This window comes from Strigops habroptila, chromosome 1 (assembly GCF_004027225.2).
Source record: "Strigops habroptila isolate Jane chromosome 1, bStrHab1.2.pri, whole genome shotgun sequence".
NCBI classification, from domain to species: domain Eukaryota; kingdom Metazoa; phylum Chordata; class Aves; order Psittaciformes; family Psittacidae; genus Strigops; species Strigops habroptila.
Window position 1 is genome coordinate 66,537,653 of NC_044277.2, and position 27,967 is coordinate 66,565,619.

At 39.0% G+C, this 27,967-nt stretch overlaps 1 protein-coding gene across 2 annotated transcripts in view; it reads left to right on the forward strand.

Moving 5' to 3' along the window:
* Nucleotides 1–27,967, forward strand: part of MOCOS (molybdenum cofactor sulfurase) — a 213,849-nt gene that overhangs the window by 103,162 nt on the left and 82,720 nt on the right. For both annotated transcript variants that reach the window (XM_030504653.1, XM_030504661.1), the window contains exon 5: nt 15,108–15,184. In XM_030504653.1, the coding sequence (XP_030360513.1) occupies nt 15,108–15,184 (77 nt within the window). The remainder of the gene's footprint in view (nt 1–15,107; nt 15,185–27,967) is intronic.

Below are 27,967 nucleotides of genomic sequence, written 5' to 3' on the forward strand. Positions count from 1 at the left end.
TTTAAATATGAGTTTTCAGCTTGTCACAACTTGAAAACAATATCCCAAAATGAACTGATATTTCTATATACCTGCACAATTTTCCTCGAACTAGACATTGCATCTAGACTTAAAGTGAGCATTAAACCTTTTCCATTTTAATCATGCTGACTACAAGAAATGACAACATATTATTTGTTGTTGCCCACCGTGCCTGATATTTTCCTGATAAAAACATGTAGCAATCAGTTATCTTCATTTAGTCATCAGAGGCAACACATGTAAAACTATTGCTTTCCCTTCAGATTTGAGGTCAGTAGGAGCAGTTTTATGCTGTACTGGGACACAGCTCCTCAGGGCACACTTGCACATTCATTGCAGGCGAATACCTAAGGCCAGAGACAAGATTCATAAGCATGCAAGGGAATACACAACAGAGACCCACTGAGAGCTGAAAATTCTTTAGAACTATGTCTGAGTTGAAAACAAAATTAATTTAGTGGCAAAGAGGAAAAAAACCCAACAAACCACAAACCGGGACAGCTAAGTCACCTTAAAATACCCTGAGCTGTCTGCCTATGGCACCCAAAGTTATTGCTTTTTTTCCCCCCAGGATCTTAGGTTTCAATCTTTTGTGTGTGTGTACGCATTGAAAAGAAAGATAGCTCTTCAGAAATTATATCAGAAAGAACAAAGACTCTTTTTTCCTCACGTGGTTGAGCTGCCCTATTAATGTCAATTCTTAATTTTATCCTTTGGATTTCTCATTAGCTTTAAAACATGTCTAGATTATTTAATTATTATATTGCAGCTTGTAGATGACATAAGATTTAAGAGCTTTTGCTGGGCTCTAGCAACTTGTCGCTACATTTTGCCTGAAGCTGCTTTTGTATAAAATAATCTTCCCCTAGTTAGCATTCAGGATAATCTGCAGAGCATCTTAAGAAGACTTAAATGCTAAATAACTGTCACATAGTAAGTCTTAGTATTATTGCACTAAATTACATTGCAAGCAGTGTGATAAACAACATCATAATACTTTGACACATTCATCATCAATTATAACTGAAATCCAATCTCAATTGGGCTTTTTTCAGTAATTATATCCAGTAAAGCAAACATTAACATATATGGGGGAAGGGAGGGTGGAGGAAAGAAATCTTCCAAAAGCATAGGTGATATGTCAAAATACTGAATGGCCTGACAAGTCTTATTAGATTTTATATGGGGTTTTCTACTTATGTTAAGGAATTAAAATATCTGAAATATTTTTGGAATTCATTATGTGAATAATTGTTTTGAATGCAAAACTTTGCAGTGACCTACTGGTTGTGTCATTTGAAGGTGCCATGTGAGACTGTCATATGAAATCCCACATTTACACTTTCTGACATAGAAGACTAGTATTTAACTAAATTTAGAATCATGGATTCCTCTGACCACCAAAAATCCTGGATGGGTGGTATTTTAGGCTTCACACTACTATGATTCCTGTATTTCCCTGAAAACTTTATATGGTATTTGTGAATGGCAACTCCATGTACCTTTTGTCTTCAAATTCATATTTGTTTTCCACTGGGGAACTTTCTGATGTCATGGAGTTCCCATTCTGTTAATGCTAACTATTTTCCTTTGTACTGGGAAATTCAAGAGCCTGGCAGGCAAGCTGTGGGCAGCAATGCTGTGCGCTGCTTACCATCACACCGTGATACAACACCCCAGCACCCTTTTGGCCGAGTTAGAGCTTATGTCAGCAAAGTGAATTTTCTTTTTGCTTTGCTTGCTATCTTTCCAAGACTCTGTTTTTTCAAAAAGTACTTCATTGTTTGTATAATACGAAGCATACTTTAAAGTGCAATTATATTTTCCTCTGTATATTATTATGAATTCCGTGCATGCAGAGCTACCTGTTTTCTACCATATTTAGTTCTCTCCAGCAGTTAGCAAGTCTAAACAGACAGTACTATATTTAGAGCAACCTCAGCTGGTTCTTCTATTGAATATTTCTACTCATACCAGACATCTTCACTGCCTATAATTTTACAAGCAGAGTTACCTGGCTGCATGTCCCTGAAATATCTACGTACTGTACCTGAAACATCATAGTAGTGAAAGAGCAAGTAGTTCCATTTCAGCACTAGTTAGTCTTTGGTTGATAAATGAACTATGAGAATCTCTTCTTCGTTGGGCTTTTAATACCTATTTTTCTGTGGTGGGGGGTTGCAATTCTGTGAAACTTGCATACAACCATTTTGTCTTCTACTTACTGGTACACTCTCCATAACATATAAAAAAACCTCAATATATTTCCAGCCAGAAGGATTATACACTCATTGAGAGCTGAATTTTGAAAGTGGTTTTATTAATAAGAGAGAATAGATGACTTGCTGTACTGGTTCATGTTGAGTTTTTCAAATGAGTACTTTGTATTACGATATTACTGTACAATTTTTCTTTCTTGACAACTCTGTGTCTAGTATGATTGAGGCAGAGAGATTTTCTGTACTTTTACATAAAAAAATAAACATTAATAGAGGTGGATATTTCTATTTTTACTGTGTTAACATCATTTTATAAAATCATACAACTGTCGAGATCACCTTCTACTTCAATGACGGTTAATCTGTATAAAATTAATTTTTTTTCCTCACCACCATCAACAGGGACCTTTCTTACTGGAAGCATATGGAACTAGTCAATATGCCCTACTGTCAGGCTGATAGAACATGCATGCAAATTTATATGAGAAAAAAAGCTATTAGTAAGTGGATTTCTTTTGCTCTTATCTGAACAGTGTCTTCATAAAAATGATGCTGTGCAACTTAATTGGGTGTCAAATGGAAGTGATTTGGTCAGAGGAGAATCGTCAAGATGGATGACTCCAGGGTTTTCAGAGGTTCACAAACTTTTAAACTTCTATATTTATGTTATTTTTATATGCAGTTTCATAAAGTCAGAGGAGTTGCTGTTTTGGCATTTCCATTTATTGGATTATTAGGAGGGGCAAAAACCTTATGGGTCCTGTAATCAACCTATTTGCTGTCAAAGACACTCAGCATATATAATCCCTTCTTTATACTGAGCCTGTGTGCAGAATGAGGGGGAAGCTTTTGACATAGGAGAGGGAGAGGATGTTGGATTTGATTTGTTCCTGCTACTCCTGTTGGAAAACCGTTCTGTCATTTCCTATCTTGGGTGGGTACAAGACTTCTACTTTGCAGTCTGTATTATCTTGTGGTCAGTTTGGTCATTTATCTGCATTTTGTCCTGTAGCTCTTTCCTCCCTGGTTATTATCCGCCTTTCCATCTATAGAAGTACCAAGAGCAATTCTACTGAGCTTTGAATTTCCATAATAAGTGAAGATGGGTTTTCCTTTTCTCTGATCATCCTACACAGCATACCACAGAAAATCTTCCCAGACGTTTATTAATGGTGTTAATATTTTTCTAAGTCCTAGCATGTTTTCTTGTCTGTCATGCTAATGGCTGATAACTGATCTGATCAAGTAATAAATCTGATGTTTAAGATGATGCTCCTCCAGTTCATGGCAGAAGTTAATGTCACTAATCCCTAACTGCATAATAGGGTTTATGCATGATGATGTACTTATCAAACATTGTAGCATATTATATATCTAATCTTGTTTCTGTTTTCAGGGTATTCAGCATTATCTGTTTCTTACTGCACACAATATACAGCCCCATCTTCTGCATTGACAATCTCCAGATTTCATTTCAGCAGCCTGTTTTATCTTCACATTCCTGCCTTCTATGCAGGGTCATTACTAAGACATTACTAAAAGAGATGCTTGTCCCAAAACCAGTGCTTGAGGAACTGAACAGGTAACCTTTTCCTAGCTTAATAGTTCCCCTTTTAGCATAATTTCTTAGCCTACTTTAGCACTCTTCTAATATTCCTTATTCTGTAATAGCTTCTCATATGGCATTAGAGGTAATGGTTTCTAAAATACAGATAAATTAGTTCTGCATTTCCTTTGCCTAGAAAAATAATGTGCTTTTAAAATGGCAGCCTCTCCGGGCTGGATTTTCCATTGGCATGATCCATGGTGCTTTTGAACATTCTTTTATTTACTCATTTAATGGATCTGTTCATTCAGAACTTGTTTTAAGGATGTACATAACACTGAGGACAAGCTAACAAATGTGTTGTTGCCTGGGTCTCTCTACTTTCTTCAGTAGAATTATTGTGTTTTCTGTTTTCCATTCTTGATCTGACAAATTTTTTTTACTGGCCTGCATTATTGGACTTCGGAGACTTTCGTGCCAGTTTCTTACTATTCTCGGACATAGTTTGTCTGTCTGCCTGTGTTCAAGTACATTAAAACCTTTGAAGTGAGTTTCCACACCAGTTGCAATAACCTATTTTCTCACTTTCCACAAACTTTCAGCCATGAGTCACCCTGTCCTGACCTGTTCTATTCGTCAGAGTCTGTGTTAAAATCTGAAGCCAAGTATTCATTTAGTTTTCAGACCCTTTTTTCTCTTCCAGATCTTTGCTTCTTGAATGACAGTCATTGTCGTGGAATCATAGAATCATAAAATGGTTTTGATTGGAAGGGACTTTACTGATCATCTAGGACCAACACCCCTGCCATGGGCAGGGACACTTTCCACCAGACCAGATTGCTCAAAGCCCCATCCAACGTGGTTTCGAACACTTCCAGGAGTGGGGCAGCCACAACTTCTTGGGGCAGCCTGTTCCAGTGCCTCACGCCGCTCACACTAAAGAATTTCTTCCTAATATCTAATCTAAATCTACCCTTTTTCAGTTTAAAGTCACTATCCCTTGTCGTATCCCTCCATGCCCTTGTGAAAAGTCCCTATCCTTTTCTTTTTATTTATATTCCTTATTTCATTATATATTGTGTGTTATTATTTATATTTTCCTTTGATTTTATATGAAGAAGATTAGGAATTCTCACTATATCCCTGTATTTTCTCTTTCCAACAGTAGCTTCCTTCACTGAGCAACACTTTTTCTGCTTTCATGTCAGCTTTTATAAGCAGTGCTGAAACCTTTCTTCAGAGGTTTTTTTTGAGTGCAGGTTATTGCTGAACGCTTTCTTTAAAGCTTCATTTTCTTTCCTTTTTCATTACTTTGGGATGAATATTCCAAGCATTTTTGAACCTCAACTTCAAGTAATTTTAGGTGTCCTCTATATCTAAGTATCTGAAGACTTCGGTTAGTTTTCCTGACCAAGTAATTTCATTTATGTTTCATTTTGCCCTAATCATATTCAAAACCTCAGTTAAGGTGGCTTATCTGTCTGTGCTACGTAAACTAGAAATCCCTCTGAACACGGTTTCTATCAAAGTCTTCAATTATTTATTGTATAATTGTTTGTAAAAGCCGTTTTTCAGATAATTATTTGATTTGTAGCAGGTTTTGTTTGGGTTTGGCTCTGATGTTAAGGAATAATTGAACTCGACCATTATTTTTTCTGTTACCTAGGTATTGCTTGTAGGAAAGTTAAGGTGGTATTTATTTTTGTGAGAATGGCAGGAAAGTATGTGTTACCCAAAAATGCTTTTTTTTTCCCTGCATAGCTACATAGGCTATGGCAGAATCTCATCAACTCGTCCTGCTTGCTTTGAACATCTGACCAAAGATATTTCAAGTCAAAACATTTCTCTCTTATACTTATCATCATCTCTCTTATACTTACTTGTTTTCTTTAGCAAATGTTTTTTATTTATTTGTGATTATTTTTCTATCACATACTAATCTCAAGTGTCCTACAGATGCTTTAATCCCTCCATTTTGTAGCCCACATACTTTGTCTTAACTTATAAACATCTCTGGTTTTTTTTATCCACTCATTATTCTGTTTTCTATTTGGATGATAGCTGGAATGATATTACTTACATAACAAATACTTCTATGAATATAAAACTTTTTATTTCTCTGTTGTTCTAACCTTCTGCACATACTCCTAACCCTCTGACGTTTCTTTACCTTGCAGTCTCCTCATCTACCTGACTCATGCTCTTTTCTGTCAGAGACAGGGACATGAGTCATCTCTCTGTGCTCTCTATTTCAAGCATCAGCAATGCCAGGTAACATGCCGGAAGATTACTTAAAGGAATCATTAGCTGAGGTGATCTTTTCTTCTAGACTTGCATAACTGGAAGACCTCCAGAACTTCCTCCAGTTACTGACCTTATCAATGCAGGTCCAGGACACCTGTGCCACCAGCCCCTACCTTTTTTATAACATGAGTACATGATATTCCTGGGCTCTCCATCACTGCCCTCCTGTTGAAGAGACAATTGGATGAAATGTTTCTTTGCTTTCCACAGTATAAGCTGCAGACTACTATTATACCAGTGAGAAATTAGGAGTACTCGCTAATTCAATGTCATTGCTATGAGTTTAATTTTCTGGAAATTTGGTAACTCCCAATATCCAGATGAAGCTTTGCAAATAAGTCAGAGTAGGCCCTTGGAAAGAAAAGTCACTTACTTCAACTACCCTGTCCTCATTTTATGAATGAGATGGTACCAGTTAACCTCACAGGGTAGTGTGAAGTTTTAGCAAGTTGCATAACAATCTGAAAAATGTAAAAAATAATTGGAAGAGGTCTGCATGTTAGTCTGCATAGTAGTAATGAGGTCCCAAAATGGTAAGATAGTTTGGTAGGTTTTGCAGTAATAAAGTTGATTGCCAGGATACAGCTGGTTTGGTGTAGCATGACTTTCTATGCAACATTTTGCAAGCATGAGAATGGAGCAGAAAGAATATGGTCTTTTTCCTTGTGAAAATCTCAGTTGGCTGCACCTCTTAGGCCTAAAAAGGTTGCATGTGTACCTTGGAATGCCTTACTAGCTAAGTCTTCCTTGTGTTTGTCTTTTCTCATTCTGCTTTGACAATTTTCCCATTACCACAAAGGTCTCAACATGTAAACTATGTAATCAGACCTTATCCTGAACCTAAGTTGTTTTATAGCAGTAATTTAATAATGCCAGTCCTATTAAGCTGCCAGCCTTTCTGGATACATAGGGTGTTGTTGGTACATATGTCATACATTAAACGGATTTTAGCTGCATAGTGTTTACTTGTTACTACTTGTATTTGGCTTATGCCACCAACTACGCGGTGCAGCCTTGTCCTGGTTTCAGCTGGGAGAGAGTTAATTTTCTTCCTACTAGCTACTGCAGTGCTGTGTTTTGGATTTAGTCTGAGAACAACGCTGACAACACACCGATGTTTTAGTTGTTGCTCAGTAGCACTTACCCTGATCAAGGACTTTTCAGTCTCTCATGCTCTGCCAGTAAGGAGGGGCACAGGAAGCTGGGAGGGAGCAGCCGGCTCAAACTAGTCAAAGGGATATTCCATATCGTAGCATGCCCAGTATATAAACTGGTGGAGTCACTCAGAAGAGACCAATTGCTGCTCAGGTCGGGCTGGGTATTGGTCAGTGGGTGGTGAGCAATTGTGTTGTGCATCACTGTCATTTTTTGGTTTTCCTTTTCCCATTTAGTTTTATATCTCTCTCCCTGTTATTTCTCTTATTATTAGTAGTAGTAGTATCATATTGCACTTTTAGTTATTAAACTGTTCTTATCTCAACCTGTGGGTTTTACGTTCTTTCAGTCCTTCTCCCCATCCCACATGGGGAGGGAGGAAGAGGAGGGGTGAGCAAGTGGCTGCGTGATATGGAGTTACTGGTTGGGTCTAAACCATGACAGGCCTCTCCTGTGCTGAGCATAGTGGAACAATCACTTCCCTATTCCTGCTGGCCATACTGCTGATACATGCCAGGATGCTGTTGGCCTTCTTGGCCACCTGGGCACACTGTCGGTTCATATTCAGGCAGTTGTTGACCAACATCCTCAGGTCCTTTTCTGCTGGGCAGCTTTCCAGCCACGCTTCCACAAAGCTATTATTGTGGCCTAAGTGCAGGACCTGGCACTTCGCTTTGTTGAACCTCATACAATTGGCCTTGGCCCATTGATCCAGCCTGTCCAGATCCCTCATGATCATGAGCACATTTTTAGCCTCTGTCCTGCTGATGGTACCAGCATTTGAAATTCTTTAAGTAAGTTTTCAGGTTGCCAGGAAGGAGGAGGAAATCTGCCCCAAATGGTGACTTAATATGAAATAGGCTTAATAGTGAAGAACCTGTTTTCATTCAGAGCTCACAATGAATTCTGCTAAGCTTGGGTATGTATTGCCTCTGAAAATTAGGTCCAGAAAGAATTTTTATTTCTAGAGAAATAAGCTTTCTGGATGAGATCAGAGAAGTGTTTTCACACCTCTAACTGAGGAAATAAAGTGCTCAGAAGAGTTTCTGGATTCACTTTTATCTGCAGTGGAAATAAGGCTTATGTATTGCTGTAACCCCTGCTTTGAGGCACAGACCTTTCTGTAGAATGGAGCCCACCCATGGAAAGCAATCATAGGGATTTTTCTCTATTATCAGAGGATAAGTTACTACTAATAGTATCCGAGGTGTTTGATCTTGGTCTGGAATACATTATTAGATAGTGGTATTTTTATGTATGTTTAAGAATAAATTAATGTTCAAGTGGAGTCTTTTTTGTCTGCCAAATTTTAAATTGATTTGCCTTTAGCAGTTCATTACAAAGAAATTCTTTATCCCCAAATACACTTGTGGAAGGATGAAAGATTGAATCTCAATCTTCGTGAGGAAATAAACAAATCTGTTTATACTGAATATGGACAAATGATTACAGCTGGTCAGGTTATTGCCTATGAAAAATTTATCTCCAAAATGCCTTTCATCCTTTCTTTCCTCCTAAGGAGAAAATCAAAGAAAGGGCTTTGAATTTTTATTAATGATTCATTACTCATAACTGATCAGTGAACAGTTTATGCAAATACACTTTGCAAATTGCTCACTTTAACTACTACTTGGGGTTATATCTGGATATTAACCATCCCATGAGAAGCAGAGGTGTGAACATTTGGATTATTGATGTTTAATCATAGCGGAATAACACATATCAAACGTTAAATACTCAGACAGATACAGAAATCATTTACAGTACACTTGCTCACACTGAATTGCACCTTAATGGAGTTCTTGTTGACATTAATAAGTTACAAGTTAGGATGAATGAGTATAAATTGCAGGCTAACTAGCTGATAGTTGAACATATTATTCTTTGAAGCCAGTTAACCAGCAGGCCTCAAGTTCCTGAAGACTTAAATTTAATGTGCCTCAAAGAAATATCCTTTTGCATAATGGAATTTTAAAGAGAAAGATTATTTTGTTTACCCCCCTCCGCCCTGTCAGTGCAATGAAACCACATTGGCCTGTTTTGTGACTTGTGGAGGGAACCTTCTGCCAGGGACAAAGGCGGTGCAGGTTTTTTTGTGAGCAATGACTCTTCTTGGAGGGGGAGAGAAGTATTTTTATTATTTGAATTTTTAGGGTTCATGTGTAGGGGCTGGTGGGGGGAGTATGCTATCACTGATACATAACTTATTCATTGTTTAATGAATTTAAATGCTTATGAGCAAAGCTTTTGTATAAATATTGGTTTTCTGTACTTTAAAGTATTAATTTAAAAAATGATATTAGTAGGAGAAATCTATTTCTGTTTAAAAATTGAGCACAGCTGAAAGTAATTGTGATGTATAGTTGTCAGAAGTGTATTTTTACTAAAAGGCAAAGACCTGAGAAAATTGTAATCTGCAAAATCAGAATGTGTTGTTCAGATGGATTTGAGTAACACACTCAAGGATTGCTAATCTTTTAGTGGAAAAGGGGAAGATTTTTTCAGATACGGGTAGTGAGCAAAGTTACCACTTAGAAGCTCACCAAATTGCATATAAAAGAGAGATGCACAGGGACATTCGAGAAACAAAAATGGGTTGATTTATTCATTCAATTTTCTGCTCCACAAGTGGCAGTGTTCGGGCACTAGATAAGCATTCTTCTTTCATTTTGTGAGAACAATCATCACTCATGAACCACTAACTCATGTGCCACTAACAGAGGTAAAAAGGAGTTGATGAAGTGGTGAGAGTAGGTGTCTTATTCAGAGGTCTATAATTTAATTTTTTTACTGCCCTCCTAGTATTTAAATTTTTGGCTTACTGTAACATGCTCCTGTGCAGGCAGTTACACAAAAGTTAGATTATTACAAAAGCATAGTTTATTGATAGTATACATGCCCGTTACAACAGGCTATCTCCTAATTTTATTTACTTGCTTCAGTGGCATCCACCATGTGAAACAAAGATATTTAGTCCAAGGGGAGTGCCTGAGGTTAGTGGTTTAGGGATCAGATCCTGTTCCAAAGGTTTTTACTAGTAGAGGATCAAAAAGCACACAGATAAATGCTTGGTCTTGGGTGATGTTGCCTTAAAAATCAGCTGTTGGTGTCAATGTGACCAGGTTTTCTGATTTTCTGTGGGAGACAAAGCCAGACCAAGGGCAGCATGTCTCCTGGAGAGCCACAAACACCCTGGAAAGGTACCTGAGAACTTGGTCTCAGGAGCTGATAGATGTGCTAAAAGAGCAGAACAGGGCCCTAAAGGTTTCACAGACCAGTAATGATACATTTTAAGTTCAAGGAAAGGAAAACAAATACAGTTCCTTTTGCAAATGTTGGTTTTTGATGTTGGAAAGCAGTGAGACCAATTAAGATCCGTTCCCCTGCTAGTATCAGAGAGGCAATTACTAACCTAAGAAACATGAATATGACTGAAAACAGCCTGTTCCTACAGCCATAAGCTTGACACTGTATACCCTTGGTGCTGTTATAATTCCAGCAAATGTCGATTTAGAATAAACAAGTAAATGTAGAACATGTAAAAATTAAATTTGCCAAGACAGTAGATTCATGTAGAGGTGATATGGAATATCTCTAAGAGGTGAAAAATAGGATCTGAATGAACTACTTTTAAATGCATATCAAGAACCACTTTGTATTGTTGTACTTTTTAATTAGATGAAAATAAATGAGTTGAATTGAAAAGATGAAAGGAACTCATGTAACATCTCACTTCAAAGGGCAGCTCTACTCTTGAGAAATGTTAAAAAAAAAGAAAAAGAAAAAAGAAAAGCAAAGCAGCTTATTCAAGAAATGTGCTTTCTCTGTGGATTTGGTTTCACTTTTACCTGCTTTAGGAACTTGGGAATGACTTCTGCTTATTTGACCTAAATGGACTCATTACTCTACTGTAAAGGAGAGTGGAAGATGACTGGCAGTGATGTTCCACACCCCCTCCCCATGCTCCTTCATTGCACTTTGCATTGACTCAGCAATGCTCTCAAATGAGTGGGATTATTTTTGACCTTATGATGAGATTTTTATCAAAGTTTCAAAGCTCCGGGCTATATTCTGGTCAGAAATTGCACACGTAGAAATGTTCCTTAGCTGCCTTCCAAATTGAGAACCAGAAGACTAACCACCTCAAGTATACGTATACCAATGCACGCAGCCTGGGGAACAAACAGGAGGAACTGAAGCTCCATGCCCAGACAGAAAGTTAAGATATCAAAAGATAACTGAAGCATGGTGAGACAGTTCACATGACTGGATGATCATGATGGATGGCTATAGGCTGTTTCGTAAAGAAGGCAGGGAAGAATTCTCTTGTGACTCAAAGGAAAAATTGGTGCTTCTAGAAGCAGAGGTCTTGTGTGACTTGGAAAAGAAGAGCAGTTCATCAGCTTTGCAACTCCTTGATAGATTTAGGCAGACTGCTCGGTTTTTCTTATGCCATGATCTGTCAGATATCAGGTTGATGTGAAATGGTATCGGCTGCTCACAAACACAATCAGCTAAGCAACTGAGCTCATCCCATATGTGATTAAGTGGGATCAATTATAATAAGAAGTAGATAAGAGAGGTAAGCTTGTTTCTTGGGTTGGTATTCTGCAGTATTAGCCTTTGTAAGTATCCTTTATACATCATCAACTGCCAAGCCTTTATTACTTCAGGAAATGGCTTCTAGACCAGAATTCAAATTAACTTCATCCTAAACTGATTATTCTAACACCGAAACTGACAACAAGTGGGGAAACAATTTATTTGAAGCATCAATTGCATCAAACAGAAAAGTAGCCATTGAAGTCAATGTTTTGCAGTGCAAGTAGCATGTTTCTTCTCAATCTTAAATACAGTTAAGCATTCTGTGAGAGAGCTCTTTTTGTCCCAAGAGATTAATAGCTACCCTTCATAGCATTATATGTTTTGCGACGGTACTAAGTAAAGTCACTATAGCACTTAATGCTTAATTTGCTAAATATCAGAATTTATATATTATTCCTGTAAATTTTTACATGAAATTACACATCAGGTGTTCAGTAAATCTGAAGAATATATGTGAGAGTCAAGTGCACTGGAAATAGCATAAGTATACATATTATAGGGGTAACTAAATATTAGTCCTTTCTTTGTCAGAAATAGAAAGCTAGTAGTGTAGAAATACAGGGAGCCATGTGAACATAAAAAATCAAAGAGAGGAATGCTGCAAAATAGTCCATATCTAAATCGTAAACAGAGAAAATTGCCCATATCTTTGAGCAAATATTTTTATCATTATTTTCAATTCTTTCATGGCTTCTGGTTCTTGCAATGGAGCTCCCAGCAGGAATTTTTTTTTTAATACAGAAAGAATAAATAACAGGGGTCTGATAAAACAATGCAGGATGTGGCATATACTGGAACAACAATTGTGCTCTTGTGGAGCATAATGATTGACCAAAATCCCACAACTGTGTTTGCTTTCTTTTTTCTGAATAGAAAGAGATTCCTAAACTCTGGTCTATTTCCATAAAAGTCTTTAAGATCTTACAACAGTAACCTGGTTTATGTATCTCTTCTATTGCTTAGCAATTGATGTACTTCAGTTGTCTGCTTAGTTAATAATCACATCTAATCAACAGAAATCAAATTTTCACTTCTGTTTTAATATAGGTAAGTTTCAGAGGCCTTTGAAGATCCAGCTGGCACCTCTTTTGCCCTTTCAAGTGCCTTTCTATTCTGATAATGATAAGATTGTTGAAAGTTCTGCAGTCTTCTTGATAGGCTCAGTGCCAGTGTCTCTGCTCTGGTCTTCAGTTGCCAGTGTTTTATTTGCTTTGCTGGCCATTGCCAGTAATGGAGCAGGGCAGGTCAATTCACCCTCACAGATCCTTTCTGTAATCTCTCCTTGGCAGCTGTGTGGGACCACTATGATATTTTCTGCAGGCAGTGCAAATTTTTAATGTTTTTCCTGCATTTAATTCCAAAACCACTGTTGGCCTTTGCCTTATCTCTTCTTCCTCCTTCTCCCTCAATTTTTCTGGCTGTTTGGATAGGATATTACTTCCCTCAGATACTGGTCCACAGGTCTCTGTGAAAATATTCCTGCTGTTAGGCCTCTTTCAAATCACAAGTGGCCATTTTAAATTTCGTTAATGACAACCAGTGACGTTTCTTCCCTAAAGCTCATGAGCAATAGGCTTTGCTATTAATTATTACCAGACACAATGTAGAAATTCCTAAGAAGGATTCTGTGGCCTATATTGTGTTGAAATATTTGAACATGAGTGTTCTCTGTTGGGCTATTCATCCCTGTAGTAGTCCACCACTTCTCGCTTATCACTTAGTTTATAATTATTTGTCGCCTTTATCTCTCTTCTTTCATCCCAGATGAACATATTACCAATATATATGCACAATACTCTTGCATTATTCTTTTGTGTGGAACTTTACCAAATATTTTTGGAAGCTTTGTATGTCCTTCACCTGGCAGTATCACTTGCAGTGTTTAAATTATTTGATAGCTATAGAAAAATGAAAAAGAAGATAAGAAAAATCACTTCAGAAGTGAGACCTATTATGAAATTCTATTGAGGTTTATTTTATTAAAGACAAAGCGTTTGAAGTCTGACATTTTTAACCTTTGAGCCTTTTCACAATGCATACTTACTTGTGGCACTAAAAGCTTTTTACACATATTATGAAAAATTATGCATCCAGAAAAAAAAAGTAATCCCTTATTTTCTTCTCTATTATGTGTGCATATGAAGTATTTTTGCCCAAGAGTGTCTCTGTTATGCTCCATGTTGTCCACTCATTTTTCAACGCAGACATCATCAGACCTTTCTGAGAAAGATCCAAGGAACACCATGTCCCTGGGAAGGTCTCATTCTCATGGTCAGAGTTTAATTTTAAACTTTAACCATGAGATCTTGGGCTGTTGCTGCTGAGTTCATGTCCAGCATTAACTGTTATAGTTTTGGAGATAGCTCCCTCCTTCTTAAATAGACTTTCTGTGACCCATGGTTCAGCCTTACACGGTAATGAGTTCTGTACACTTATGGCTTTATCATTTGTGAGCATCATTCTGCATTCCCCTGTGTGGTGAAGCAAGCTGAATTATCACACCTTAGAACCTCTTGTGCACTGCAGTGCACGTAAAGCCTAAATAAGTGTCCCTTCTACCCCCTTGAAATTCTCTTGGGCACCACCTCCTGAATACATTCCTTCCTTGGAGCTGCACTTTCTCCTTCTAAACTGTGGGAATGGCTGCAGTAGTTCATCAAATCCATCATTTTTGTTTCCATTTGGTGTTTCCTTTAAAAGATATCAGTAGGAAATGCACCTTTTCTCCCACTCTTGTACAGTGCTTTTGTAATAGGTCAGTTATTTTTAATTTCCAGAAGGAATGTACATGGAGAGAGATTTGTTAGTGGTCTTTCTCTTTGCTCCAGGTAAGAAAGGTTTCTCTTGCCTTCTAACTCAATTGTATTAGATATAATCACTTTGGAGTTGTGGGACAAACACAGTGTCTTCACTTGTCTCCTCAGCTATTCCCAACATTGTCAGAAGGACCTTGTAACATTAGCTTATAAGACATAACTGTTACCCATTACTTTAAAAATCCAAAACCCACAAGTAGCACATTCAAGGGAAAATATAACTTTCTATGTGCAAGCAACTGTTCATGTGAACCTCTATAGCTTCGATGAATATGTTTTTGCTTCACAGGACGCTACAAGAGTGGAAGATGAATCCCTAAGGGAAGAGTTCCCACTCAGCGAGTCAGATTCACTGAGTACAAAATAGCTCTCGAAATAGATTTAAAGTCTGTACCATAGCTGCATGATTTGTTTACTGTGCTCATTTATTCCATTCTTTAGGTTTGAGGACGGCACAGTCTCTTTTCTTGATATCATTGCTCTGAAACATGGATTTGATGTTCTGGAAAAACTCACAGGTCAGTTAACTAATACTGAAGAATGAAGTTCCAGATTTATACTCAGGGTACAAGACTGATCATATTTCCTATGGCAGTAGCTTTATTTTCCTTTTTAGATTTACTTTCCATGTTCAACAGTGTGAAGATTAGACTTCAGTGTATTTTTTTTACTCAGGTCTTATGTATTGGATTATTCCAGCCTGATTTGGAAGAAAAAAAAAAAGTATACAGACTTTTCTCCATAAATGCACACACAAGAGTATATTGAACACATCTAGTCTGCCTCGCACTCACAAAGATGAAATAGCAAAGTAACAGTAGAAAGTAGCTTAGTGGCTTCCACTGTTTGAGTATCTTTGAAGCCCTTAACATGGAGCAGTTTGTTTACCTTTCCAAACATTTAGCCCTTCAACTTCTATTGGCATTGAATATATCCGTGCCTGGCGTGACCCATGTGACAAAAGATTTGATGCTTTATAATTGCCGTTTTATCTCACCATCTTTTTCTCCCCTGCACACCATTGAGAACATTGGAGTTTTGCAGGTTATTTTATTTCTATCAAAGGTCCTCTGTTCCTTTTGAACTGAGATTATTGGCCATTATATGTATGCAACAAAGCTGTTGCATGTTGTAGAAACACTTCACAACCTAGAAGGACTGCAGGTTTGGTTTAAGCCACTTTATGCATATGTCTCCCACTTCAGCTGTCAGTTTTCAGTGCCAAAATGCTCTGCCAGATGTGAACTGCTCCCAAATCTTACTTTTCTGTAGGTCCTGGAGTACTTGCTTTGCACTCCCGCAACACAAACAGCAATTCTCATTCTAGGTTGGAAATAGCATGGAGTAGAAACAAACAAAATAAACAAAGTATTGTTGTTATTAATTGTGTCCTTCTGTGTAATAAAAGCACTGCTGAAGTTCTTTTGGGATGGACTGTACCTGGATTCTACCAGTATAATTATTGAAGATGGGGAGGGAGACCATTAATGGAAGGTAAAGCAGAGATTCAGTGTTAGGCAGAGTTGTGAAAAAGAGAGATCTGTTTCTGGGTCTGATATCATCTGACTAAATCCTTGACGTGTCTCAACTTCCATTAAACAACAAGGCATATTTCATGCCAGAGTTACAGCATGATATGTTTGTGTATTTAAGCCATTTTCTGGGGTCTTTCATCAATGTGATTTTTAAACTTAATCTTAGCTGGTAGGTATTTTTCTTAGTAAATTTTCATCAGTTTTACAAAAGGTACATAATTTGCAATTATGTTACTGGCGGTACTTTAATTATAATGTCTGTTCAGGAAACATTAATTCTCTTTACAAGAAAATATGATATCTATTGGAAAAAAATTAAAAATGTAGACTAGGTCTCCTAAACATAATGAATTGAAAGTTGTTTTTACATTCACTGGATGCTTGGTTGGTTGCCGGAGAGTAAAGGTTGTGTTAGCTTTCATAAAGGCAATTATATCACATAACAGCCAAAGCATCACAAAGTGTGGGATGCTAAATGGTGAGGCTAACTTTGATTTTTAACTTGGTCTTTGGGACTTTTGGTTTGTGTTTTGCCCTATAATAATTTTTACCATCCTCCGGTACATCAAGTTGCAGCCAGTGATGGGATGTGGGATAGCCTGCATTTAGTGATATTGTGTAGATTCTCATGTGTGTTGTGTTTAAACTCTTAGGGTTATGCAAGTCATCCAGTTTAGGGACAGAAAAGAATTTTCTTCTCAGTCAGATTGGCAGGGATTACTGGGATTTCTTCTCCTGTGTGGAGTTTGTGATTTCATTCTGCCATTGTCTGGGCATGTCAACTAAACTTGGACCATGGGTGTGATGTTTGTGAATTTTACTGCTTTCAACCTTGGTGCTGCTTTCATTTATAATTTTAATGGATTTGTGCTTTTTCTTTTAAAAATTGTAAGATTAAAGATGACATTAATAGATGTGTTCTGGCTTGTGATATATAGGTGTGTTGGAAGTAGATGCTCCATTTTGGCTGACATTTATGAAACTCATTTTGGGGGGAAATTCTTCCCTTGGTTTAAAAGAGAGAATGAATCATTGATGAAAATTTTACTTTCTTTATGCCAGCTATTTGCCACAAGATGAACATTAACGTAAAATAAAGCTGGGCAATTTGTACTAATATCCTCACCTAACTGCTCATAATTAACACGTTCTCTAACTGTACTTGAGAGAGAGTTATGAGTTGTTGATTTGGGGTTTTTTTCCTCAGAAAAAAAGTTTGATAAGTTAACTAGGGAGAAGATGCTGCATCCACACTCTAAACAGGAAAATATGGATACACTAAAGAGAAGGCATTTTAAATTCTGGCATCAGAAAGAAAAGATTGACTTCTAAATGCAAAGGGAGTACATAAGAGCTTAAAATCCAAAATTATTCTGATGCCAGATAATGACACTTTTCATATGTCAAAACCCAAAAATCTCACCTCTCCTTCCATAGATAGGTGACTGTTTCTTTTTTTAAATTTCTGTCCCAAGATGAACTTGGCTTAGAGAACAAACTAGAAAGAAAGTTATTTATTTACTGCTAACAGCTCTTGCTGCTAGCATGTTACGTCAGTCCAGGTTTTCGTCTTTCTTTTGTGACTTGACTAATGCACACTAGACATCATTTGTACCCTTGAAAGCAGAAAAAACCAGCTAGAGCAGGATTTGAGAAACTTTGAAAAAGTGAGTTGCCAGAAGAAATCCTGCCAAGGCTGCCTTAGCAGAGTTTAATCTGAATATAAGGTTTATTTCTGGAAAAAAAACCTGTTTATATGTTCGCTTGTTTTTTTTTTTTTAATATGCATTTGCAAATATTGATGTGGATTGTATTCACAAACTGCCTAATGCATGAAGAGGCCTTGAAAAGGGCCAAAAGCGTCAATCATTCCTCAGACCTGTAGAGATAACACAGGAAAGGTAGTACTGCACATAACTGTCTTGGGAGTTTTTGCATAATACAGCTAGAGAGAAAAATATGCTTCTTAGGCTCTAAAAGAAGGGGAAAATGCCTTTATTAAAAGCTGAGCTGATGAGGAAAAAGTGCAGCACAGTTGACAGAAAATATAATCTTGGCAAGAGATAATTGTTTTGTGTTCAGACAAAATAGCAAAACTTCTGCAGTGAAGGCATTTGGTGGCATCCAGTTTTATTACAGGGGAGAAATTTGCAGCAGACTCCTTTCATGCTTGGGAGACTTCTGGAAAGAGGAAACTGGGGCAGCTAATAACTGGGGAATCCCCACAGGTGCTCTTTCACTGGGCTATGGCTTGCTGAGGCAAGAAATGGCAGGGAGCGTCAATGTCCAACACTGACAGGCTTTTCACTCATCCAGTGATAACTGAGCTCTTGAGGTCTGCAGCTATTGAGAACTTCTCCTTTGGCAGGACCGTGTAAATTGCAGATCCCAAATATTAAAGACTGCAGGGAGAAACCTGAGGCAATTCTGTTTTGAGGGGCCTTATGTGTTTCCACATGAAAAGATGCTGGAGCCACTGATCTCATTTTTCTCAGTAAGGAAGGCTTAACCCCACCCTGTTGGCAGCAGCAGAGTCTCTTGTATGCCAGTTAGTATAGCCTGTGCCTGCCTTTCCTCTTCCATCCTTCTTTAAATAGGAAGAACAGCATTTGCATGGGGAATCTGGCAGCTGCTGAACAGGTTAGTATTCTCAGTCATATTGTGTTGCGGGTCGCAGTGTTGACTTTACTAAAGCCAGCAGAAATGCTGAAGAGCCAGTGAATTTAAAAGAACAATTGTTCTGGATCCTGAGGAGTGACGAGCTGCACTCCTACACTTCTCATTCCTAAATACAGCCTTTTAGATAGGAATATGGTCATTAGTTGCACATTCTTGTCTGTTTTCTGCCTCTGCCAATCCTTTTTTTCCCAGCACGGTTTGACGACAGAAGGATGTGAGTGTCCCTATTGAGCTGGGCCTAGCTATAAATCAAAGTTGTTAATAAGCTGGTAAGAGTATAGTTTTCCCATATTGTTTGTTGTTCAGTTTCTTTGAGATAGTGGGTGGTGATCTAACAAATTTGATAAAATCCTGGCCAGCTCTCTTGCTATCACTGAAATCAGGAGAGATATACAGTAGTACACAATCAGGAAAGCAAGATGGAAGAACATTTAATAAACTGCAGTGATTAATCTATTTCTATATCTATTTATTTAGTTCAAAATAATCCATTGTGTTCCTAACCAAGGAGATTGATGTTTTTTTACAGTAGTACAGCAGATGACTAAGCAATCAGCATCTGGGTTTTATTACATTGTGTATGAATCCTACCTATTCCTAACTTAAACTGTGGAGCCTCATTCCTATTCAGATCATCCACTAAACAAGGTTTTACTAATGTGAACAGTCTAAATTTCTTGCAATTCTGTGTACCTTACTGAACACGGGATAATATAAGAAAGATATCATTTCTGCCTTATATCAGATGGTTTCTGGAAACTAAGCCCTGACTGACTGATGAATCAGTACCTCTACAGAGTAATTACCTGCACTTGTTCACTTTTATGTTTGCAACAAGAGATTGCATTTCACTGTGAGGACTGCATCCGCATGGCCACTCTTATGAATGCTTCCATGACAAGAAGGCTACTGTAATGGCCAGGGAGCTAGATGAGGTCTTGGGAGACTTCACTTTCTTTCCTCAGCTACAAAACTTACTTTACTTTTATTAAATAATAGATGCTAATCTTCAGGGGAGCAGGGAGTTAGGTGACTAAATGTATTTCCAGATCTACACTTAATCTCTGGGTGGGATTTACCTTATGTTGTTGTCAGCACCTACACCTGAGTGACCATTTAGATTCCCATTGCAGTCGGTGGAACAGACAGTGCTTCACCAGCTTGATCCCTGTGACATTTTTTGGAAATTTAGAACAGGAGAAGTTACAGCCAGCAATACCAGTCCTTCTCATTGCCCATTAAAGGAGCTTAGATGATTAGTTTAATGTGGTATAGGACATTATTTTTACATAACTTTCCTGCTAATGATCCCTTTGGGACTAGAAAGCTGAATTGTCAGATTAGTCAAGGTGGAAATGCTGTTGTAGGTTTTTTACCTTCCCTTAGATCTGTGACTTGTATTGGGCAGGACAGGTTCTACGTTTCTTGTGTTTGAAATAAACCAGTAAAGCAGAACAGGGAATGCAGTGGAAGAACCCTGAGGAGCACAAGGGTTCAGCATCAGGTTTTATATTTGTGAAACCCTTATCTGGCCATTACTCTATGAGTGATTTCTGATTTGCAATATATATTTCATTGAAATCCAAGCTTATTCAGGTAGATATTGCTTTCCTTGAGAAGGAAAGGATCACAGTCTCACAACAGAAAAAAATATCTTGCAAAGGCAAAAAAACTTCTGTTTCAAGGGTGAGAATGTCCCTGTTATGGTAAAACAGTCAATAAGATGTCTTATATAAAGAGTGTGTATGTACAGCTGACTTCATAAGTCTGTGATCGTTTTCATTTTCAGATGACTGGTTAAAGCAGATTATAAAGAAAGCTCAGTTGGTTCTTTTGCATCAAAAGAAGGTTGTTGGGACTGTGGTTAATTTCTTAGGAAAGACATGCTCAACTGAATACACATTTGCTAATGGCTGTAGATGAAATTAAAACAATTAAGGAATAAGTATTACAAAATGAGCAAGTGGGTGAAGCAGTCTTGTGCAACTGTCTGGAAGTACGGCCAAACACATACAATCTATTTAGAAGGCAAGTCTGAATTAATGGATGAGGCCTACCTTTTTTACTGTAGATACAGAATTTGTTCCCAGTTCTGCCTGAGGTAGCATTGTTAAATTTGTCACTTTCAATAAATATCCTCCATCAAGAAAGAATGGGTGTAAAACCAAGTCTTCAATAAAGGCTATAGGAATATTAACAGCAGCCAAGAGTAAAGGAACTCGGATCCCCTGGTTCCTACACACTGATCCATCATTGATAGCACATGGCCAAAGGATATCTTGGAGAAGAAGTATTATCTGACTGCAATACCTTTCTCATTAGGTAATTTTCTGTATCGAATATAGTTAGGATCTGAAGAATTATCATTTTTAGTGCAAGGCTGTCATAATTGCTAAGTGATAAAGTCTTAACGGGACTGTAGTTTTCAAAGGAGAACAGAAGTGAGGGCTTTTAGACTTGGGTGCAGACCTTCAAAAGACTTTTGGAAAACAAATTGATTGATTTAGGTTAGGGTCCTTGTTATTTTTTGAATACCCTTTTAAAATGGGAAAAAATAAAAATCTTGTTCAGTTTTATTCTTAAGACCCATATAAGAAATACTCAAGAATTGTCTCTGTATAGTTCCAGCTAAAAAACAGAACTGAAAGGGAAATGGAAAATAAAATTATACATAAACTAATTCCGTTAGATTCTAAACAGTGTAATATATCGCTAATTAGTTTTGCCACATCTTGATACACTAACAAAGAAATAAAATGCTACCGTGTGGATATTAATTTCCTTGGATGATACACGAACAGTTTTCTTACCAACATGCACCTGGAAAATGAAACTTGACAGGGTGGTGAAATAAATTTGGTTATATGCAGGAAAATTAGGGAGCAGCATTATGGCATTTGCAGAAAAAGGTCTGGCTGGCATTAGGGATGTGCAGACATCCCTCTGCAGATCCCAGGGTCCCATTCTAGTGTGGGCTGGCTACCATGGCAAGAATTACCTTATTTCATTTCTAACATTTTTAATTTCCTAGCTAACTGGATCCAGCTGTTTCAGCTCTTCATGCAACACAGAGATTTTATGCTAAATCCAAAGGGGCTAAATTAAAGCAAAAGGAAATTTGCATATTGTGTAAAACGCTACTTGTTCAGCAGATCCAGATTATACAGTGCTAATCACAAACACTAGATAGCATAAATCCTCTTGAAGTCACCCTGGGGTTAAGTAAGTCAAATGCTTTACACTCTTTGACACATACCCATGAAATATGTAATCAAGTCTGTTTGACGTCCTCTCCTAATTACGTGTGTGTATTTTAAGCAGATGCTTTTCCAGCTGATCTGAGCCTTTTGAGATCTTTTTTTCATTATTAATCAGAAAATCACGCTGTATGTTAACGGCAAGTACCAATTATGAGAATCTAATATTAGTTTCTTTGCTTAGAAGCTGGGCTTTTGCAAATAAGACCGTTGCCGGATAACATATAGATGTAAACAAAATGTAAGAAGCTCGGAATGTTATCCATCAGGGGCGTAATTATTCTACCTTTCACTGCAGTATTTCAGCCTAAAACTAAAATTTATTCTTCCACATACTGATTTTTTTGTTTGAGGAGAAATATTGAGTAAAGAAAGTTCTCTATTGAACGTAGGAATGGACTGCTTGTTTTCACAATGAGTAGAATTTAAATGGTAAAAATATTTTTCCCCCAACACTTTACATTCATAACTTCTGTCAAGAATATTAATACATAAGCTTTGCCTTTTGTGAATTCTTCTTACTTAGTGAGATAATATCAGGAGACACAATATTTAATTAACTTGGGAGTCACTGAGTTTTAAGTAAACCCCATTTTTATTGTGACTATGTAAGAAGAATAGTCTTCAGAAACTACTAATGACCTAGTTGTTTTTACCCCTACTCTTCAGTTGAAGGATGCAACTGACACCTGCATTTTGCCAATGTTTCAAACCAAGTATGTTCCTTTCAGTGTGTTTAGCAGAGACATCTACTGGCAAAATGACAACTAGCGTCCTCTTCCTCGGGTCTTACAGTGACATTCATTACACCTCTGAAGGGAGACCTGCTAATGTAGAAGTGAGTACTTTTAAGCTTTTAGATGTACTGGAGCATTAAATCTAGTATTTGGGAAGAGGCATTAAGTAGTATGTCAACAGACGCAAAATTAATTAAGGCAAAATTAATTTTTCCTATTGTCTCACTAAGGTTACTTCCTATTGATCTACTACTTTTGGTGGAGATACGCATATCCAAAAAGGAGAGAATAAAAGAGTTTATGATCTGCTGTAGATGAACAGGACTAATTTCAAATCATGGTTGGACTTGATGATCTCAAGGTCTTTTCCAGCCTAGTTGATTCTATGATTCTATGATTCTATGATTCTGTGTATTAACCACAGTTAGTCTCCACTGACTTTGATTCAGTCAATATAGAATGGAAAGAAAGAAATTACAGGGTATAACCAGAAGAGCTATTCTGCCTACAATGACTAGTTTCACGTCTAATGCTTACTCTACACTTACAGTTTATTTTTTTGCTAAACATCTGCCTCAGCTGTCACCTTTGCTGAGTTTTTAATGGCTCACAATACAGCTGTTCTAGACATGGTTTCAACATTTGTACACTAGCTGCTTTAGTTGTGGTTTAAACACTTATGAGTCAGTAAGTGGTGGAATGAGCAAATGCCTGGTGCTCACTGTCCTCGGTTCAGCTATAGCAGTCATTTTTCTCCTGCTTAGTAGCTGGTGCAGTGCTGTGTTTTTTAACTTTCAGCCTGGGAACAACGCTGATAACACCGATGTTTTTAGTTGTTGCTAAGTAATGTTTATTCCAACCAAGGACTTTCTCAGTCTCATGCTTTGCCAGGGAGGAGGGGAAGCCGGGAGGAAGCAGAGACAGGACACCTGACCCAAACTAGCCAAAGGGGTATTCCATACCACAGCACGTCATGCCCAGTATATAAACCGGGGGGAGTTACCCGGAAGGCCCAGATCACTGCTCGGGTCGGGCTGGGTATCGGTCGGCGGGTGGTGAGCAATTGTATCCTCTCCCCTTGTTATTTCACTAATCGTTATTATCATTGGTGGTAGCAGTAGTGGTTTTGTGTTATACCTTAGTTGCGGGACTGCTCTTATCTCAACCCGTGGGAGTTACATTCTTCCCATTCTCCTCCCCATCCCTCCGGGAGCGGGGGGGGAAGAAGGGGGGGGGGGGGAGTGAGCGAGCGGCTGTGTGGTTCTGAGTTACCGGCTGGGCTCAAACCACGACAGTTCTTTTTGGCGCCCAACGTGGGGCACGAAAGGTTGAGATAACGACAGATCTGACCAGAGTGTGTTTAATCATATTTGTGATAAGCATTCATTGTTACTACTCGTCACAATGGTGATTATTTGGCTCTCAGACGTGTTGCGCTTGATCTCAGAGTTTCAGCATGTTGTACCTTACTTACAGCCACTATTTGCTGTTTTAGCATTTATCGGCTGGGGGGCCTGGGCTAAGGTTCTTGTTTCACTGTACTTCATGGTAATGACTTGTAATACAATAGACTCATTGATCATGAAACTGGTCTGGTTTGTGCTTCCAGCGTGGCCATCACCACTATACATTGGGAGGTATATAATGAAATATTTTAGCAATTGCATATCTTTTTTTTTCTCCTCGGGGGGTAAACTTACGAAGGAAGCATTCTCTTTCACCCCCCGTTCCCCCACCAGCCTATTTGCAACAGCAATTGAGAGTTCTGAAGGTTTTAGATGGCCTTTGAGTACCCTTGAAACCTGCCTGCTGATTGTGCTGGGGATCAGCATGTTGGCAAACATACGGAGTGTGTTTTACCCACGGCCATCCCGTCGTAGGAACATCCTATTTCGTTTAATGTCAAAAATTCAGCAGTATCAGGTTCGAATCTGGTCTAGGGTTAGACGACGATATAGGAGGACCACCAGGAGATTTTCCCTGAGGCTGGACAGTTATGAGTGGCAGGGTGTGTGGGATAGTATGGGCAAGTACCTAGGCCAGTGGGCCCCTCCAGTGCTTTGGAACTTCACCACTGAACAAGTGCAACATCCGGAAAAACTAGTAAAACACTTAAACGAGGTGTGCTGTCGTCCTGGTTATACCAGAGAGGGACAAATTTTGGCAACGTGCTGGGGCTTGGCCTATGCCTACAGAGCCCTGCTCAACACTATCCAGCACCTTCAAAGGGAAAAAAATGTCTCTGGATCTGATGGCAAAGCAACAGACAACGCGGCTATGCCAACTACAAGCACAGCAGCTACTCAGACCCTGACCACAACAGTCAACACAGCTGCTCCAAGTACAGCAGCTACATCAACCCCAGTGACAAGCACAACAGCTACTCAAACCCTGACCACACCAGACAACGCAACTACTCCAACTTCAAATACAGCAGTTACACCAACCCCAGTGACAAGCACAACAGCTACTCAAACCCCGACAGCAACAGACAATGTGGCTACTCCAAGCACCGCAGCCACACCAACCCCAGTGACAAGCACAGTAGCTACTCAAACCCCGACAGCAACAGACAATATAGCTACTCCAAGCACCACAGCTACACCAACCCCAGTGACATGCACAGTAGCTATTCAAACCCCGACAGCAACAGACAATATGGCTACTCCAAGCACTGCAGCTACACCAACCCCAGTGACAAGCACAGTAGCTACTCAAACCCCGACAGCAACAGATAATGCAGCTGTTGGTGTTACTCAACTCCCAAGCACAACAGCTGCACCAACCCCAGCAATAGACATTGCAACCACTCCAATCCTAGTGGCAGACACTGCAGCCACTCCAACCACAGTGACAAACACTGGGATACACATTTACCAAAAGCCACCTGGTTGGTCAACAGCAGGGGATCTGCCAACAGAGCTGGCCCAGCCCAATCAGAACTTTTACGTACTGTAGAGGGGGATAAAGTTCCTGTGGTGCACATAAAGAATTTGTTGGGGAAGACAGTCTGGGTTATTCCTGCCTCAGGTAAAGGCAAACCCACTCGTGGGGTTGCTTTTGCTCAGGGACCTGGATATACTTGGTGGGTAATGCGGGAAGATGGGGAAGTCCGATGTGTACCTCAAGGGGATTTGATTTTGGGGGAAAACAGCCAATGAACTCAATTGTATGCTGTTGCCTGCTCTATAACACTTTTATAGCCCACCAGCTAGATATCTTCAGGTCACCAGCCATTGACCCTGACTTCCCTCCGATCATCACCTCAACAAAGAATGAATTTTGAGGAAACCGGACGAGCTCAGCAGTGACCAGATGAGTTTGGCGGTATCATCAGCAGGCAACAACCCAACACTATGTACCGTCCCTCCTGCCCTGAAAGACTATTACAAGAGATGGAGCCTGACATCATGGACTGGATGAGTTCAGCAATTTTACAGGGATTGGTCCATGGACTAGGGAACGATATCTTTCTCTGTGTGTGGGTGTGGGTGTATATATATGTGTATATATGGGACAGGGGTGATGGTGTGCTGAGAGATGTGGGATCTGAGCATGACGTGAACGGTATGGAATAAGGGGTGGATACTGTCCTGGGTTCAGCTATAGCAGTCATTTTTCTCCTGCTTAGTAGCTGGTGCAGTGCTGTGTTTTTTAACTTTCAGCCTGGGAACAACGCTGATAACACCGATGTTTTTAGTTGTTGCTAAGTAATGTTTATCCCAACCAAGGACTTTCTCAGTCTCATGCTTTGCCAGGGAGGAGGGGAAGCCGGGAGGAAGCAGAGACAGGACACCTGACCCAAACTAGCCAAAGGGGTATTCCATACCACAGCACGTCATGCCCAGTATATAAACCGGGGGGAGTTACCCGGAAGGCCCAGATCACTGCTCGGGTCGGGCTGGGTATCGGTCGGCGGGTGGTGAGCAATTGTATCCTCTCCCCTTGTTATTTCACTAATCGTTATTATCATTGGTGGTAGCAGTAGTGGTTTTGTGTTATACCTTAGTTGCGGGACTGCTCTTATCTCAACCCGTGGGAGTTACATTCTTCCCATTCTCCTCCCCATCCCTCCGGGAGCGGGGGGAGGAAGAAGGTGGGGGGGGGAGTGAGCGAGCGGCTGTGTGGTTCTGAGTTACCGGCTGGGCTCAAACCACGACACTCACACAGGTGGAGATGCCAGCAAGTCCCCCTTGGGCTGAAGCCCTGGAGTCCACCCGGCAGCCCTGCCTTTTCTTTTCTAGTCCAGCCTCGCTGCCCTCCCTGGAGGCACCCACATACCTTGGGGTGAGCATAGCCTTGTGAAGGTGGAAAATCAGAACTGTAAGAACACAGGTGATTACATCCCACCAACAAAAGGTCATTAAATATTTAAAAACGGGGCTTTGCATTTTCAGGTAACCTGTGGATTCAAGACACTGAGAAGCGTCTCATCCACCTAGTTGGAATGGGCATATTTTCTCACAATTGTTACTGGTAAAATATATTTTTTAAAGCAGCTGTCTTCTAATGTTTGTTTTTTAGGGGGCAGTTGAACCATTTTAAATGAGTCCCCCTTATAAGAGGCCTGTTAAAGCAGTGAAATTTTTCAGATCAACTTTATTCATTTTGTTTCACTCTAGGTTTATATGCATTTGCAATGGCCATTTCAGGTCTGTTATGCTTTCAGGTCTATGTGGGCACCTAAGCTAAACTCCAAATTAAGATCCACAAATCTGCTTGATTATATCACAGCTCCTATTCCCCTATTTTCATCCAGATCCTAATTTCCATGAAAAGAAGACTTCAGTGGGCAAAGGATCTCCACTTCTGATCCATTTTAATTGTAAATGTTGCAGTTCCATGGCAGCTGGAAAAATATTTTAATAAGTTTTTCTTCTGCTCCTCCTTTCTTCTCCTCTCCTTTCTTTTTTCTCTTTATCTTTTTATTTTAAAGAGCTTACGAGTATTTTGTTAAAGCATCTTACAAACTATGCTCTACTATACTGAATTTAATACAAAGGTTTGAAATTAGTTGGTTTAACTTGGTTGTTGCTTATTTTCTCTTAGCATGAGTGTGTTGTCTCAAGTTGATGCTAAAATTTCCATTTTAT